This window comes from Lytechinus pictus, chromosome 7 (genome assembly GCF_037042905.1).
Source record: "Lytechinus pictus isolate F3 Inbred chromosome 7, Lp3.0, whole genome shotgun sequence".
Lineage (NCBI taxonomy): Eukaryota > Metazoa > Echinodermata > Echinoidea > Temnopleuroida > Toxopneustidae > Lytechinus > Lytechinus pictus.
In genome coordinates this window covers 45357435-45375509 of record NC_087251.1, presented here as the reverse complement: position 1 = coordinate 45375509, position 18075 = coordinate 45357435, and the positions used below count along the sequence as shown (strand labels likewise).

At 38.5% G+C, this 18075-nt stretch overlaps 1 protein-coding gene across 1 annotated transcript; it reads right to left on the bottom strand.

The window, feature by feature from the left end:
• Window positions 1-1684: 1684 nt before the first annotated feature.
• On the bottom strand, window positions 1685-17731 carry LOC129265682 (neurotrypsin-like). Its single transcript, XM_054903647.2, has 8 exons — window positions 17275-17731; window positions 11662-11863; window positions 10166-10290; window positions 8275-8631; window positions 7646-7779; window positions 5281-5515; window positions 3594-4870; window positions 1685-2206 (listed from the first exon to the last, which is right to left on the bottom strand). The coding sequence occupies exons 1-7, from the start codon at window positions 17366-17368 to the stop codon at window positions 4524-4526; spliced, it is 1494 nt and encodes a 497-aa protein (XP_054759622.2). The 5' UTR covers window positions 17369-17731; the 3' UTR covers window positions 1685-2206; window positions 3594-4523.
• Window positions 17732-18075: the final 344 nt, after the last annotated feature.

The window sequence follows — 18075 nt, the reverse complement described above, 5'->3', positions numbered from 1 at the left end:
TTTTTTGGGGGTGGGGGTTCTGATTTTACTTTATCTCTTCAAATCATATCATTTTCTGCCTGGACCCCTTTAACCTATAGGCTTCAGCCCCCCCCCCCCACTTTTTTCCAAAACCGTGTACAAAAACGTAAAAATTACCATAGGATTGTGATTTTTTGCATGGTCAGCCCCCCCCCCCCCCCACTTTGAAATCTTTTCCGCGGCCCCTGTCTAATACCTTGTGTAATTTTTGTATGAGCTAGTCTTTGCGTGGAGATCCACTTGTTGAACAAAGTTTCAATCATGGTCTGTGCCTGCAGACTAATTACGACCACGGTCCATTTGCATATAAGTTACTATTATCATGTTTATAATTTTACCATCCAATGGTAATTATGGCAACAATGCTCAACGGCCGATGAAATTCAAGAATTCCCTATAGATGATACCATTGGATGACAAAGTTAGTATTATCATAGTAGCTTTTATGCAACGGGGCCACGTTAATTAAAAGTACAGTATTAGAGACGTCTTTAAGGGGAAAAAATGGAGAGATTGATTCTTTTTGTAAAATATATTATATGCATTTAATTCAACTTTTATTCATACAAAATTCAATGGCATGAATATATCGTAGGTGCTTAAAAAGGGAGAAAAGCCTGAATGAATTGGCGCCATGAATTACAAATTAATATATAAATTACATTAAAACAATGACAAACGGACTACAATAATTATAAATAATAATAATATGTCCATTTATATAGCGCAGTTACTATGTGCATATACTCAACCGTGCTTTGATACTTAGTATCATAAAATTATTATTACCCCGGCTGTAGCTAGCTAAGCCGCCATATTAATAGGCGCTAAAGCGTTCAAGGAATAAATCCCGCCTGGTACCCATTCACCTCACCTAGGTCGAGTGCAGTACAATGTGGATGAATTTCTTGCCGAAGGAAATTACGCCTATAAAACAAACATCCGAAAGGGAGTTATTACAATGAAAATAACCTTGGTTAAGACGTTTTTGGTTCCGGAAATATAGGCCCTACTTTTTTTTTTATTGTTGTAGAAATATATATGCATTAGTTGAATTAAGTAATGAATTCTATTATTCTAGCAAATAGGTCCAAGGGCATTCAATGTATATGAATCCAGATCGGATAAGCATGCGGGTGGCAAAGAGGGGTTGTAACTATTTGAATTTACTTCTAGTTTGCTACGAATGCCATGGATTTTTCAATTTGAATTAATCTTGAAGGGAATTGGGTAACATTATTCTCATTATGACACAGAAACATCATTTAACATTTTGTGATGAAATTGTATCTTGCATTGCCAAGATATCATAATTTCTTGGGAAAAAAGGGAAGCTCTTTTGGATAGGTAGTGAATAAGAGTTTTAAAATAAATGCTCGTCTCGGTTAAAGGATAATTTTCTTCACATTTCTTCAAGTTGTAAATCCCATAATCAATAGTAGATATAAACAAAAATTGAAATGTTAAATTAACACTTTAAAGACTGCAGGAGGGACAACTTTTTTCAGATGTTATATCCAACCTTACATAAAGCCGAATCCAAATCATTTAAGTGGTAAATGCAGACACGGCAACCAATTGCTTTTTAGAGTATTTGTTTCTCTTTTTGCTATGAATACACCAATACTTTTTTTGTATGATTTGTTACTTTTTTTTATTATTTCCAATCATGGAGTATGTATTATACACATCTCGTGCCGCGGCGGTCTGACAGTTCCAGACCGGTAAAAATCCCTATCAGGCTAGTAACTTGTTGCATGAAAAGAACAAGTAAATTCTCGCCTACGAGCACATGTTTAAAAGGGTGAATTATCAAGTTTTAAGTAGGGTCATTTCACATGTTTTTTCACCGATCTCACTACAACAGGCTGGCGATTAAAGCCGATTGTTATGTTGAGCCAAATGTTTAAAAATTGTCTTTTTGTCAAAAAATACTTTTTTCTCCTTCTAAGAATACTTTTTTTGGTTGTAGACGGTTGGCAGGTCTGTAAATGCAACATTTAGAGAAGGTTGTCACTCCAGCCTTTCAAAATATTTATTTTAGCATTTCAGTTTTTAGAGTGTAATGAATACATGGTACAACCACAACATATACATTGCATATATGAATCGACATTCTGAAAAAAACAACATACATTTGGGCTTGTTATGATCGTCTGCGTTCGCGGAGCGGGGATGGCCGCACCTTTGAAGAAAACTGGGGGAGCTTTTCTCGAAAGGGTGGGTTGAGGAAGGGGAGTCAAAGAAACGCACCTTTTCGGGAAAACCGGGGGAGCTTTTCACGAAAGACTGTGTTCAATAGTTTTCTGAACCAGTTGTTTCTATGAAAATTATTCATCAAATAATAACAACAATATAATATTAATAGACTATGTAAGTAGAAGTGCACACCCCCAAACCAAAATGGCAAAAAAAGGAAAGGAAAGAAAAGAAAAGAAAAAGAAAAAAGAAAAGAGAGAAAGGTGAAATATGATATCATTTTCTGAATATTTTTATGTCAAAATCTGGTACAAAATTTGATTTTTTTTTTAAAATAAAAAAAAAGATTTTTTTTCTTGCTCGCTCACAACTGTTAGTACATTTTGCCCAATACGACATATCTGGCACCTCAAAATTTTGGACTCATTACGCCACTGATAATTAGGAGAAAAAGAAGAGAGCTTGCAGTTTTTTTGTGATTTTGAATAAAATTGCATATTAATGAAGTAATTCTGGGCCCATAAGAATTCCACAAAATCATAAAACAATGGAATTAGGAGAAATAGCATATTCTATTCTGAATAAATTAGCATTTACCTAGAAATAATGAAACATATCAGTGGCGTAATGAGCCAAAGAATTTGAGGGGGCTAGAAATGGCGTATCGGGCAAAATTGAAAAAGAAGTTGTGAGCGAGCAAAAATTTTGACAATTTTATCTTTAAAAAAAAAATCAATTATGTATGGCATAATATTCAGAAAAAATATATTTCACCCTTCTCTCTTTTCCTTTCTTTTTTTTTCTTGGACGTGGTTATTTTTTTGTTTGGGAGGGGAAGGGGGCAAGCCCCCGAATTCCCCCCCCCCTCTCATCTGGACACCACAGGGAAGCAATTACTTTGAAACTGGCTTTCCTTCGCAAGCTGCTAGCTAGTAGTAACTTGTTACCATGTACGGTAGAATCCGGTGGACGCGTGCACCGCCGAGACTATTGAAAATAAATAAGCCTAAATGAAAATGCACAAAATTTGTATTTTTTCCTTCCTTTTTTAATGCAAATGTCCGTCGAAGTGTTCCAAAGATGACACACATGCACCCACACACACACACCCATGCACACACAACCTCATCTCATATGCGGCCTCAATACCCTCGCACAAATTTACACACAAATAAACAACTGCAGGTACAAGAGACTACTCAGCACTGACTCTCGTGAAAAGCTCCCCCGGTTGTCTCGAAAAGGTGCGTTATTTTGACTCCCCTCCCTCAACCCACCCTTTCGAGAAAAGCTCCCCCGGTTTTCTCGAAAGGGTGCGGCCACCCCCGCTCCATCCCCGCTCCGCGAACGCAGACGATCGTAACAAGCCATACATTTGAGAGTAATTACAATCCTACTTTTGAAAGTACCTAGGGGTGCAGCATATTAGATATATGAAAATAGTAAATTAATAGACTTGAAATTCCAACAAAAAGTAAACATACATTTAAAAAGAACACGACACACGTTTAATGGGATCGATATTTCATTAATGAGTTTAATACCGAGATAAATGCAATATAAACATTCATTGCATTTTGTTGGGCAATAGAAAAGAGGAATTACCTTTTATAGTGAGTAAATTTAGTCGGTGTTTACTTTTCAACAATCATATCGTAATTCAACAATTATATCTTTAAATGACTCTTCTTTCCAAAAGGATTCAAGATTCGTATGAAATAGACAAATGATTTCCATAATTCGTTCTTGCATAGTTTTCGAATACAAATTACATTGGACAAATCTTTAAAATGGAGGGTCGTTTGGATTTATAGACAGAAATATGATAGGGTTCCTTTTGAAGGAGTACGTCAGTTCCAGCCCACAGCACTATTAGCATCATCAACTCATCATCATCACCATCATCATCATTATGATCATAATCATCATCACCATAATCATCATCATCATCATCATAATTAACAGCTGATTTCAAGTCGGAAGGACTAGAGTTCCTCACGAAGGGCTTCTTCGGTTCCATTGGTGACTCCTCGTCCGAAAGACTGATTCCAAGTCCAAAGGCCGGAAGGGTCTCTGATGGGGATACTGAAGTTCCAGTCCTACCGAAATTACCGTCATAAAAGAAAGACTATAGGCTTCATCAGGTAGGGCTACTCCGGTTCCAGCCCTACCAATATCATCATTACTACCTGATTGGTGATTCCAAGTATGAAAGACTGATTCCAAGTCAGAGAGTGTCCCTTTCTCTGGAAGAGTATCTGGAAAGGGTACTTCAGTTCCAGTCTCATCCACTATTACCAACATCAATCCTGACCAACGTCACCACCTAGATCCCCTGTTTCTGTGTCATTGCTCTTAACCTGCGCGTGCGATCCAGAAACAACCGATTCATAAGATGGCGGCAGGTCGTTGTTATAGCTAAGGGCTGAATCAGTAACAGTGGAATCAGGGTTCGACGCTGAAGGATATACTGCCCTGACTTCGACCATGTTGACTGTAGGTTGTGACCTAACAGAAGTGGAATTCGTCTGGGCTTGGATTCCTTTATATAAGCGCCAGATGCAAAGGACTACGAAGAAAAGGATCGTGATAATTGCGAAGCCAACGACTACGAATAGCCATGCCTCAGGTCCAGGAGAGGGTTGGTAAGCTGTAAGATTTCATGCGGAAAGAAATAAATGTATTTATATTTTTCCCTTCTGACCGTCATGTCTTTGAAAAAATATGTCAACGTCAAATTTGTTATCACCATCATCATGATCATGATCACCATCATCATCATCACCACCACCATCATCATCGTCATCATCATCATCACTATCATCATCATCATCATTATCATCACCACCACCACCATCATCACCATCATTATCATCATCCTCATCATCAACAACAGTGGCGGACCGTGACCCGGAGAAGACAAAGCATTGGAGGGGCACAGCATTGTTCACAAACAATACAGTGCCCCCTCCAATCATGTCTCCTCCGGGTCACGGCCCGCCACTGATCAACAACAACATCATCATAATGTTCCAGAAGAAAGGAACATTCTCAACTTACTTGGTGGTTCTCTAGTGGTTAGTATCCGAATACAACTCAGTCCGGCAATGTTTTGAACAGGACATTGTCCGATTTGACCCCATCCACCGTGGTCACATTTATAAAGTCGTTCAACTCCAAGACATGCGTGAAGATCGAACCAAGCCTGTTTAGCGGATGTCGATAAGTTGTAAGACGTCAGATCCAATGTGTCCCCGATGAAATCCCATCCCGGGTCCAGTTCCAAACATATTTGCTAAAAAAAGGGATTATGACTGTGTAAATATAGCATTTATGAAAGATGTTATTAACAAAATCAATGCATGTAAGCGATAAAGATGTATATGTATATTATTCATTTCTTTGCTATTCCGCCACGGCACGAGGACCCTTTGAAGGAAAGAAGAAGATGACACATATCAGAACGACAATATTTTTCTTCACAAAGCCTGAATGATTATCTCAAAACGATGGACTTATTTAAAAGTGAAATTTAAAGTGAGATTTCTCGAGATCATTTAGGAAGAACAAAGAGACATTTTGTCTAATTGTCACACCTCTGTATGTTTTTGCATCCAAGGTTGCGTTATACCAGTTATAGGAGGGGTTATTTTCTCTTTCTGTGGTAGTATCATTCATCCTAAAATAGCAGTATCCAACACATAGACAAAGCCAGTGAAAAAGCATTTTGGAAATGATATCATCAGCCCTTGGGAATGGTGTAATATAGGTAGTGGGTAGTGGAATTGTCTACTACTTCAGGGCGTGACGACCCTGCCTGACACGAGTCCCGGGCTCAGCTGGCTCCGGCTGTCAGTAACCGGTAACGGTCCCTTGTCCAGGGTAAGAATTCCCACTGCATTTGGGGTCACCTTCTTAGGAGTGGCTACGGTCTCGAGATTTCGCTGTACTCTTCAAGGAGGGACCGGTATAGCAGGGCAAGTACTGTACCCAAGCTTAAAACTTCAGTACAAAGACAGGGAGATCAAACCTTTTGCCACCAAGAAGTCTTGTAGCGATGAGAAAGAGAGTAGCCTGACAAGACGATGCTGGGATCTGCAGTTCCAATCTTGCCTGATGCAAGCGGCATCGATATTGGTCGTTGTTGACGCAGAAATGACAATATCACCCGGTACATCCTATATGCGATTAAGCAGCCTTATCTAGGGGGGGGGGGGCTATGCTTGCTTCAATCGGGAGCCTGAGGGACTAGAAAAGCCTATAAAATGCTTATCTTCAGGACACCCAGTTGGCTTGTCACGGTCAATGGGCATCTTACTACGTAGTCGAAATCAATAATATTGGAGTTTGAGGATCTTAAATCAGGACAACGATGCTATAAAACGACCAAGTGTAGATGTGCACTCCTAGCCCATGAACTCTGAGGACTGTAAACCAAGTCTTGGACTTTCTATTGCCGCCACAAACCCCTCCTATATACATGTAGAACGCTTCCATTGGCGATGTCCCCGTAGCATATTCAGGATTGGCTGACAAGACCGTGTGAGTATCGAAGCCACATGATCCTCGTCCAACTGAAGCTGCGTTGGGCTTGGCATGTCGACGGGATGGAGAAAAGCCGCCTTCCGAAGATCGTCCTAGCTAGACAACTTTCCTCTAGCGAGCGAAAGAGAGTCGCACCTACGCTCAATACAAAGACAGGACGCGATGAAAACAAATGCATTATCATTGTACAAAATAGGCTATGGCACATTTAAGCTCATGGACAAAATCGAAAGGCATGGAGAAACCTATCAAGAAGGCATGTGCATCATTTTGAAGCATTGTAGGTCCATGTTTGAAGCAAGATAATGTGCTCTATACTGTACCGAGCCAGAGGAAACAGTAAACAAAAAGTCCATGCCCGAAATCGAGATGGTTCTCCTCATGATGATCAAGTTGACGCCCAAGATGACCAAGACCAGGGGCGGATCCATGATTTTCCAAAAGGGGGGCACATCTTTCCGAGGAAAAATTTGACAAGCAAAAAAAAAAGGTCTTCACTTTCAAAAGGAGGGCACAGTTCTGTTTTAATGACAGTTTTACATTACAAATTTTACTTTTGCTTCTCAAAGGGGGGGGGGGCGGCACGGGCCGGCTGTGCCCCCCCCCCCCCGGGTCCGCCAGTGACCAAGACGGGAATCTGTATCTCAAGAATTTGTTTAGCGCTTACTAACTAAATTAGTGTCAACATTTTGTTCACATTGCATTTTTCTTACATTATTATGTTCTCTGTTTCTGCTTAATTCAAGGATGAATAACATCATCTAATCTTATTCCGGGACAGAATTGGCTTTCCATTGTTAAACCAAAACTTTATACCAGAATATGGATCATCAAGATCAAGGTCAAGCCGTGCCGTCAAGGAACTATCTTAATAACTCACATAGTAAAACCTATGGTAATCTTCCGAGCATACGGAGCGCCATTCCCCATCGTGGTAGATCTCAACTCGTCCATAATCGGGGTTGATTTCACCGTCTTCATCGATCAATCTTACAGGGTGATTTGCAACTGATTCTGTTCAAAATACGTAATTTTATGATAAAAATTAAGACTCGTCTATATTCCGTAGAAGAAAATATTATGCATATAGGTCTATAGTAAACTAAATGTTCATCTTATCTATTAATCTTATTTATCATAATTTCCTCATCAACCTCAATGAGAGATCAAAAAATATTTAATGCAGATTAAATCAATGATTTGTTTTCAAAAGGTATGCAACTAATAGAGATAAAGTAAAGTATGGAATTATAAATCATATAATTATTTATGATAATGGTGATTTATCAAACTTTGCTGTGTCGCGATTCGCACACTTTTGCTAGTCATTTTAATGAAGAGGAACCCATTTGAGCTTAGTTTTCTAGAAAATGTTATCTGCATCATATCAACTTGCAAGTAATTCAAGATTGCCACTTTGAAAAATGCGCTTCACCAATTAAGATTTCTATCGAAGAGAGAGAGAGAGGGAGCAAATTGTAAAATCCACTGATTCATCACAAAACTCACCATATGGATAGCAAACGACACCAATGTCGTTTTGATGAATCTGCGTAGTTGTATTATCATTTGTAAACATCACATTGCACTGAGATATATTAGTTGTTAAAGAAGAGAAAATGAAGCCCCGTGTATACATATCACATTGCAGGTCGTCGATTAGAATTGGTCCGTCTCCTCTCCCGAATCCCGCGGAATTGGTACGGAACGACGACCCGTCCCGGTATCCCAGTACCCTGCAAACGACCCCAAGGGTCTCCTCGTCGAACGATCCTCTGTCGGCAACAGAGCCCCACTCACCATCCAGGTGAACCTCTAACCGACCCTGCTCTGTGAAGTTACTACCCGCCATTCGGATGTCGAAGTCTATGGAGAGATTAGAGAGTTTTTGCATTTACTACGGAGACACTCTCCACAACGCATCGATTCCTTTGAAAACGCAATTAAAATCACAATGGAGAGCTGAGAGGGGTTTTGTCGAAAGTTGATGGACTGGGACAGCAGAACATCCAAAGATTTGCACCGGACGAACAATTGCAAATAATGTCATTGTCCAGAGTCAAGAGATTCCGATGCTGTCCCGGTCCGCGCCTACTTTCGACAAGAGCCTCTCAGTTCTCCACAGTGCATTTTCAAAGGAATTGGAGAGTGCAGAGTGTCTCCGTAGTAAATGCAAAAAGTCCGGATTGAAGAGAATGATGATCGACACAATACAAGAAAGAAGATGAAAATGAGGGAGTAAGAGAGACGGCCCAGGAATGCGGGACTGTGGGTCTGGTGGGGAGAATGATCTACAGCCACTAGAATGAGCTTCCAACCTTCCTGTGTATATAAGTCAATTGCCTTGGGACCACTGAGATCTATTCGAATTAGACGAAATTCTACCCAGAAATGTTGTGCATAATCTATTCTGAAAGAATTGCTTCGTCTTGCGCGACTTCTAGAAGTGCAACTTGAGCAAGTTTACTTGTAAACTCTATCAAACCTATGACGTGTCACCGTGTCACAATGGCTCGTTTTCTTAATCACGGACTACATGCAGAACTATCGAGTTGTTGTTGTTGTTTTAAAAAAAAAACGGTTATTGTTACATCTCTTTCTACGATCCCAAAGGAGTCCAAATTTGAACCCTATAGGGGGTGCTACAATAGCAGGCTGCTATTGTAGCACCCCCTATATAGGGTTAGCAGCACCACAAGGGGTGCTAATGCGTGTAATTATGCTCATTTGTGCAGCTTTAATAGCGACATTAAACACCGTAATCATGGTAATAGGGTACAGAGACCAACCAGGTAATGAAGGTGCAGATTTGAATCATTCTTTACGTAACCTTTTAGGATGTAAACGAGCATTTCTTGGTGCATAGGGGTCTATAATAATAAAAAAATGTGATTTTTTTTTGCACTTTTAGCCATTTAGATCCTTAAAGGGGAAGTAATTCACCCTGACGAAAACTTTGTTCTAAAAATAGCAGAAAAAAATTATTGATGAAGGTTTGAGGAGAGTTAATTAAAGATAAAGAAAGTTATTAGAAATTCAAGGTTTTGTTTTAAATTTGTGACGTCATAAACGAGCAGCTGCCCCATATGTTATGTAATATAAAATGCATAAATTTCATTTGTAATGGTTCGTGACGACTTATTTATTTATTTTTTTAAGGAGCGGGTGTGAAATATGGTTTGTGTATTGATATACTAACGGAACAGTAAAAAACATTTCCAGTTTTCTGCGAAAATGACATTTCATTGATTTTTCAGTTACCATAAGATATGTAGGAAAGCTGCTCGCATATGACGTCACAAAGCAAATAATGAAAATTCTGATAACTTTTTTATTCTTTGATGGAGTTTCATTTAGGATACAAACTTGAACCTTCATTTCTTAGTGTATACACACTCACCACGGGGAGGTCCACAAGAGACTTGTGCGATGTGATCTGAAGGACAAGGCGGAAAGATCGGTATGTCCCCATCTGTGAAGGTACAGTTCTCAAGGCGATCTTCTGTTCCTATACAATCGAAATCTCTGTAGGTGGAGTCACAAAAACAGTACAACCCCTACAAAGGGAACGTTGGTTATAATATAACGTGGTCTAGTGGTTCTGACTCTCGCCTTTGAAACAGAGGGTCGTGGGTTCGAATCCTAGCCATGACGTGTTTTCCTTCAGCAAAAAAAATATCCACACTATGCTGCACTCGACCCAGGTGAGGTGAATGGGTACCCGGCAGGAGCAATTCGTTGCATGCACTGAGCGCCGGTGACGGTAGCTCGAGCTAAAGCCGGGGTAATAATAGCAGCGCTTTGTAATCCTCAGGCAAAAAGCGCTTTATAAATCCAGCTATTATTATTATTATTGTTATTATTACATAAGATGATTTATGTGAAAGAAGATAAATGGGACATTTTCAAAAATATTAGACAAGGAATACAAGTAAATTATGACTGTTTGAAAACTTATATCATGCATATCGGAACAGGAGAGCACCCCTTTCCAAACCCTGCTTCCCTCTCCTCGAGTGCTCGGGTACCTCTCCTTGCCCCTCTGGCTCTTGTTGCATGTCCTGTTGACAATTCCTGACTACACCAATAAGACAGTGCAGGGGCCTGTAACACAAAGCTTAGCAATGATCGTAGAACATTTTTCTGCGATTGATTCCATAGACTACAGTGTACAATCAATCGTGAAAATCCAGTGTACGATTAATCGCTAACCTTTGTGTTACTATACGGGGCCCAGTTGTCGGTCTACGGCTGACTTTGTTCATAAAGTTACAACCAATCGCAGATATTATTTGCGACTCATTGAGTTAGGACCTTCACCCCAAATTGAGAAAGCGTAATTCTCTTGGCAGATTAGCTCATTGCTGGCCATTAAACAGGTCTCCATTTCAAAGTGACATTCTGTCATGTAGTATTTGCCTATATACCTGACAATGATTTTCATGTTGTTTACCAATTTACTTGGTTGTTGTCAAATTGGTTGCTTTCATCTACGATTGTATTTTGATTATCATAAACGTGTCCAGATTTGGTCATTCGACCTTCTAGTCATGTGCCGGGGGTGTTGCATGTATTATTCCCCATAGGCAGCACCCCAAGGAATTCTGGTTGGTGTTTAAAAAAAACAGAGAGATGTAAGCAAAATGACTTATGACCTATATTTTATAGTGAAACCCTTTTTTTTTCTTTTGCTCATGAAATTTTTCGTTTTCGGGACGATAATAATTTTCTTTTTTAGTGAAATCCTTTTTTTGTGTGTTTTTTTTTGCTTGTCAAATTTACAGCACCCCCAGTCAAAAAAATCGTTCCCAGGGCCCTACTTCCAGTAGCGCAATGAGTCAAATATTTTGAGGGGCCAGACATAGCGCATTGGGAACAAATTCTGAAAATGAATACCTATTCCAGATGTAACCAGAGATTGGTCCAAGTGATACCGGTTTTAGACTCAGTCCTTGCTGGTAGCCAAGCTGTCGACATGCCACCTCCGCGTCAAGATGATCCCAGTCCTGATCGCAGATTAAACCAGTCACACCATCATAGCGATACTGAACAACGCCTTCGAAGCTTGATGAACCACTCAGTAGGTTCATCTCACTCACTGCGTATGGAAATTTGAAATTATATGATAGATAAGAACAGGCGCGGATCGAACCGGATTAGTTTTGAGATACCGACTAGTGTTGGCATGTTTATTATTATTTATATATATGTGTGGATTTTGATCAATAAATTTTGAAACTTGAAACTATTATTATTGTCCAAAAACAATATGGCCGCTGAAATGGTACAGGGGGTCAGTTCGTATAGCTGTTGGTAAGGTAAGAGCGACTTTACGTACGTCTGGTGACCCTTTTTTGTGGTAAGTGATATTCACCATTAAATGTTAATTGGTGATTTAGCGCATAAGAAAGGATCACAAATCGTTCTCAAAGTCGCTCTTAACTTACAAACAGCTTTATGAAACGCCCCCACTATTGGATCTGATCCGGCTGGATTTCCGCCTGGATAAGAGGACCCTCCTAGTGGTGAGACCATGGAGATACTACTCTGTGTTTATAGCTCCATGGTAAGACAACGTCCACTTTTAAATAATTCAGTCTTTATTTTTTTTTTTGGGGGGGGGGTGACTGGGAAATCAATCCACACTGCAAAAACTCCGGAGTTGATTTACCACCAGCCCGGAATCTATCCTGTATATGACCACAGAAGTATTTAAAAACAACAACATTTTGGAATCAAACCGAAACTGTTTTATGTTGTATAATCACCTATCTGGTGTTAGACCAAAACCAAACTGGTGTTGTTTAACACTTCTATACGGTGGGGACATAATTTTATAGATTCTAGGTTCGTGGTCGGAGGTTTTGCATTGTATAGGATAACAAGTTCTGTCTTAAAATGACTCGGAAATAGATCCGATGTGACACAGAGAGGATCAGACCTGATCCAGAAATGATATATTAACCTAATTCGGAGTCATTTTCTCCCTGTAAGTGTCAATGGACTAATTTGTGGGGTCAAAACTGACCCTCGATTTTTTTTTTATTTTAGAGCGTCTGATAGAACACCAAGTAGGAAAAAACCGAGGATTTTTTTTTTAAATCACACTGTTAAATAATGTCACGTTGGTTTTGTTTAGGTTTATTTGCGGTATTAAAACCTACCCTCATTCTTTCCAGGGGAGGGGATGGGTATGTCTTTAATTTACATCAAATATTTTTGGTTGATTTTCATTTATTTATCGGTATGCGTCCTTTTTACACCAAAAATATAAGTAAATATACACTCAGCGAGGCAAAATATTTGGTCGATAGATATTTCCTATTGACATATGGTGGCACATTCTGATAGCCATGGTTTAGTGAAACCTGGGTTAATTTAGACCACATTTTTATGGAGTGCCAGTTGTCATCTCCCTCATTCACCAATTGAAGGTTTTCTTTTCCTGCTGCCAAGAAAAAATGTCAAAAATATAATTTAGACGTGAAATGGAAAGAATAAGAAAATACAAAAATCTAATGAAGTGACGAATTAATGTATGCATTATAATTGCCTCGAATATAGAAGAAATCTGAGTAAGTCCAGCATTCCATAGCAGTGTGGCTTAAAATTCTAGTTTAGAAAAGGTTACACCTAGGTTTAATAATTGGAATACCGCCCATATAGAGTCAGGTCGATGGTGACTCTCGTTAAAGGAGAATGAAACTCTAGGAGCAAGTTAGCTTTTGTGAAAGCAGAAAAATCAAAGAATAAGATCAACAAAAGTTTGAGTAAAATAGGACTAGCAATAGAAGAGTTATGATCATTTGAATGTCGAGATCACTAATGCTATGGAGATCCTCCCATTGGCAATGCGACCAAGATCTATGATGTCACAGATGAACAACTCTCCCCTTTTGGACACTGAAAATATACCAAAAAACATATCTTTTTGCTCATTCTAATCATATGACAAACGATTCATCAATGATATAATGTTGTGAAACCTCTGTACTTGTGCTCTCATAAAGAGAACACCTCACCTTGTGATAGACTCTATAAAAGTGAGAATATAAGTGAAATAAGTATAAGTAATGAGGGAGTTGTACGTGTGTGACATCACAGATCTTGGTCGCATTGTCAATGGCATTAGTGATCTCACCTACATGGCATTAGTGATCTCAATATTCAAATGCTCATAACTTTCTTATTATTCATTCAATCTTCCTCAAACTTTCAACAATATGTTTCTTTGATTTTTCTCTTTGATATGGATTCAGCTGGTTTCAAGGGTTTCATTCTCCTTTAATATTTTGACGAATGATATTTTTGGTTTCAATTTTCTATTCATCTACGCCATTCACATGAATATTGAATTATATTTTAGATGACAAATTTTGATACTCTCCAATTTTCATGGATAGAGCAGCTAGCAAAGAGGAGTAAGAATGGAGAAAAGGTCGGGAATACATTTTAAAAACAAAATATTTTCATGGAATTACCCAGAATATTAGTTCACATTGTATACTACACTCTACAGTGCGTCCCCAAAAAAACTATACACTTTTGAAATGGCTGCAAATAAAAAATATAGCACTTTGGGGGAAATAACTTATAGATATGGAAAGCCGATAAAGTCAACTTTCAAGTGACACCAAAAAGTTGGAAAACTATTCATGCTTGAGCGAGCACTGCCCACTGAAACAAGTGGTATGAAAATTAGGGTGGGCCGGAATTAGCCTTCCAATTTCTTTCAGGATTTTTGTTTGGTACTTGCAAAGTTGAGGGTTCTTTGGTGAATTAAAGATCAGTTGTGATAGTTTGTTGTTTGTGAAAATTCAATGCGTTTATTACATTGAAATTTAATGCATGAGTGATCGTGAATTGCAATTTTTAGTGCAGCATTTTGCCTTTATCATGTGGATCTCAACAATGTGTTTATGAAAGTCAGGAGAAGAGGGGGTAATATGACTTAGGTAGGTGAAGTACGTTGATGGGATAAAGGTCAACAGAACATTTAGCAACCCCTCCCTCCATCTCAACCCCCCCACCCCCGCTTCTTTCCTCCTCAGACACTAAGCTCGGCTAGGCTGGGCAGGAATTAGCCTTACAGTTTTTTTGAGTGGTTAGTCCTTTGGAACTTGCTAAGCTAAATTAATGAGTGAGATAAGTTTTGGTTTCTTAGGCAAATTTCATGAGTTACTAAATTGAAATTTAATGCATGAGTGAACAGGAATTGTAATTTTAGTGTAGCATATTCATCTTGTGGACCTCAGAAGTGTGTTCGTGAGAGTCAGAGTAATGTGATGGTACCTGTTACAAGCAAGAGGGCGAGATATGCTAAGACTTGGTTTAAAGGGCATTCTTCTTCTTTTTGTCCTTTTACAAATTGAAAGTCATAATTATGTACCCTCCCCTCTCCACCTCCATTTCCCAGCCCCCCTCTCTGTCTCACTTCCTGGATTGTAGCCTATTCAAAACTTAGCTGCCAAGTGACCGGTGGCTGATGGTCACTTTTTTTATTGAATTATTACCAAGAAATTTAATGATTATGATGATTAATGAAATAATTCATTTAAAAAAACCTGAATGTTTGATTGATCACATTGCACATTGAATGAGTTGATTCACTGATAAATTGTTGATGAAATGATTGACAGGAAAAAGTTGATGCCCCAATTCAGAATTAATCATTAAATCAACATTCCACTCTGGACTTCACGCTTGCATGACAATAGCCATCAGTCTCTCAACAGGAGGGGAGGGCGGGAAAGAGGGAGGGGGCGGGGGCTGAATGTTCTGTTGACCCTTATTCCATCAACCTACTTCTCCCACTTAAGTCCTATCTCACCCCCTATTCTCCCGACTCCCATGAACACACTGCTGAGATCCACATGATAAAGTTGAAATGCTGCCCAAAAAGAGATCCAAATGATAAAGTTGAAATGCTGCCCAAAAAGAGATCCAAATGATAAAGTTGAAATGCTGCCCCAAAAGTGTAATTTGTGTTCACTCATGCATTAAAGTTCAATTTAATAATTTATAGAATTTGCATAAGCAACCAAAACTGGTTACGGTTGATCATTAATTTATCACAACGCCCTTAACTTTGCAAGTTCGAAAGGATTTGCCTCTTAAAAACTGACATAAATTGGAAGGCTAATTCCAGCCCACCCTAATTTTCATACCCTTTGTTTCAGTTGGCAGTGCTCGCTCAAGCATAAACAGTTTTCCAATTTTTTGGTGTCATTTGAAAGTTGACTTTATTGGCTTTCCATATATGTTTAAAAAAATATCCCAAAATGCTATATTTTTTATTTGGCAGCCATTTCAAAAGTGTATAGTTTTTTTTGGGACGCACTGTATAAAACAAACTATGTTATAGTTAAAATGACAAGATCGGTTTATAGTCAGTTGGGTGCAATTGATTTTTTTTTGCTGCTGCAGGAGTTTTTTATTTAATTTTGATCTAATATTTTCACTCTTTTTAATTTTGTAATCATTTGATCAAACCACATTTATATTGCATTTTTTTTCATTGTTTTAAATAATGTGTGTGTGTGTGTGTATTTGAGTTTGTCAGACGTGTATCAATCAGATAGGATTTTTTTACGTCTGGGACCGACCTTTAACGTCACCATCCGAAAGACGTCACCAGGGCTCGAACTTCGAACCTCTGCATCAATTTGTAACTTCCCCACAGCTTGGATTACAGGCGTACGCCACAACGCCCAGTCATTTATATTATATATACTGTTATATATGTTATATTTATATATATATATTATATTTGTTATATTTTTCTTCACACTTGTTATTTGTAATGTATCAATGCATCGTGGTGACCCCTTTTATAAGCACCGCTTCTCCGGGGTCTCCGAACCATCTATTTGTTTTGTTTTTCTGATACTTTGTTAATATTTTATCTTGTACTGTTTTTATCCCTTTGATGGTTGAATAAATGAAGTGAATTGAATTGATGTCTAGTCATTTACCTTAACTTTATTCTGGTCCCAACTGTATATCGATCGATCGATCTAGTCAAAAGTGACTAGAAAAGTAGAAAATAGTCAGATATGCTGAAGCACCCCATAAGATTTTTCAGGGGGTACGTGCTGCGTATTATGTACCATAGGCAGCACGGGGAAGCACCCCCTGGAAATCAGATTGACAAATAAGGGTAAGATTATTGCTCCCAAATGACGGAGATAATGGGAGCAATAACCTTTTAGTGTTTGTTTATCTATTTGCTTGTTTTGTTTTTTAACCCCCTGAACAAAACCCTCAGCACCCCCTATTCAAAGATTGTTAACCGGCAGGGCCCTGACCTAACTGACACTTTCGTGTAGTATCTGGTTTTATCTAGTTCAAGGGTGCTATGTAATGGTAAATATTTAATCTATATATCGTGTAATTCCAACGGGGATATAAAATAAATTCAAAACAAAACTAAAAATATACATATACATATCTGCATAGTCACAAATGAGAATGGGCGGTAGAAACGTGAACTTATAATTATATACTTACTTGCACCGAATGCACTCCGCCCCAACAATGTACACCATACTCCATACGTGAATACATACATCCATATATTCAATATACCATCCATCATGTCCATGCCAATTGAAGCGAATTTGAAAGTCACAATTTAAACGCCAATTTCGATGAACAGGCCACCCGAACAGATGATAGTCTTTGACACCGAATGTGCAGCAAATCCGCGCTACATAATTATGATGCTTGAATATAACATGGTTTAATACAGCCGGTGTTTGAAGTAGACAATGTATTAGCAGCGCTGAGCAGTAGTAAATTTCCAGAAAATGGAATAACCATAAATGCATGGTATTTACGAGGAAACTGGTATATATAATAGTGATGATGATGAATTCTGCGGTTGAACGTGGGGTTGAACGGAGTCACAATACATACGCCACTTCTTTTCACCTGTGGCTCTGACTTTGGCTTCGATGTAAACAATGGGCCGTGTATGTTTGCAAACCCATGTATAAACATAACATCATACTATCAAACTTCGTCATGAATTGCGAATTACTGAAGATTGTCCATTCACAGGAAAAGCAGATAATTCTGCAAATATTTACGTTTGATATATATTTATTGATTTCATATAGTGAATTTGCATGGATAAAACGCAAGGTCACTTTGGTGGAAAATATTATTATATCCTCTTTATTTGAAATAAAAAAATGGCACATTCACAAACAATTAAATAGAAAGAAAAAAAAGTACACAGCATAATATGATATAAGGGCAAATATACATGAATTGTATTATGCTGACTTCCTTGCTTCCTTGCACACA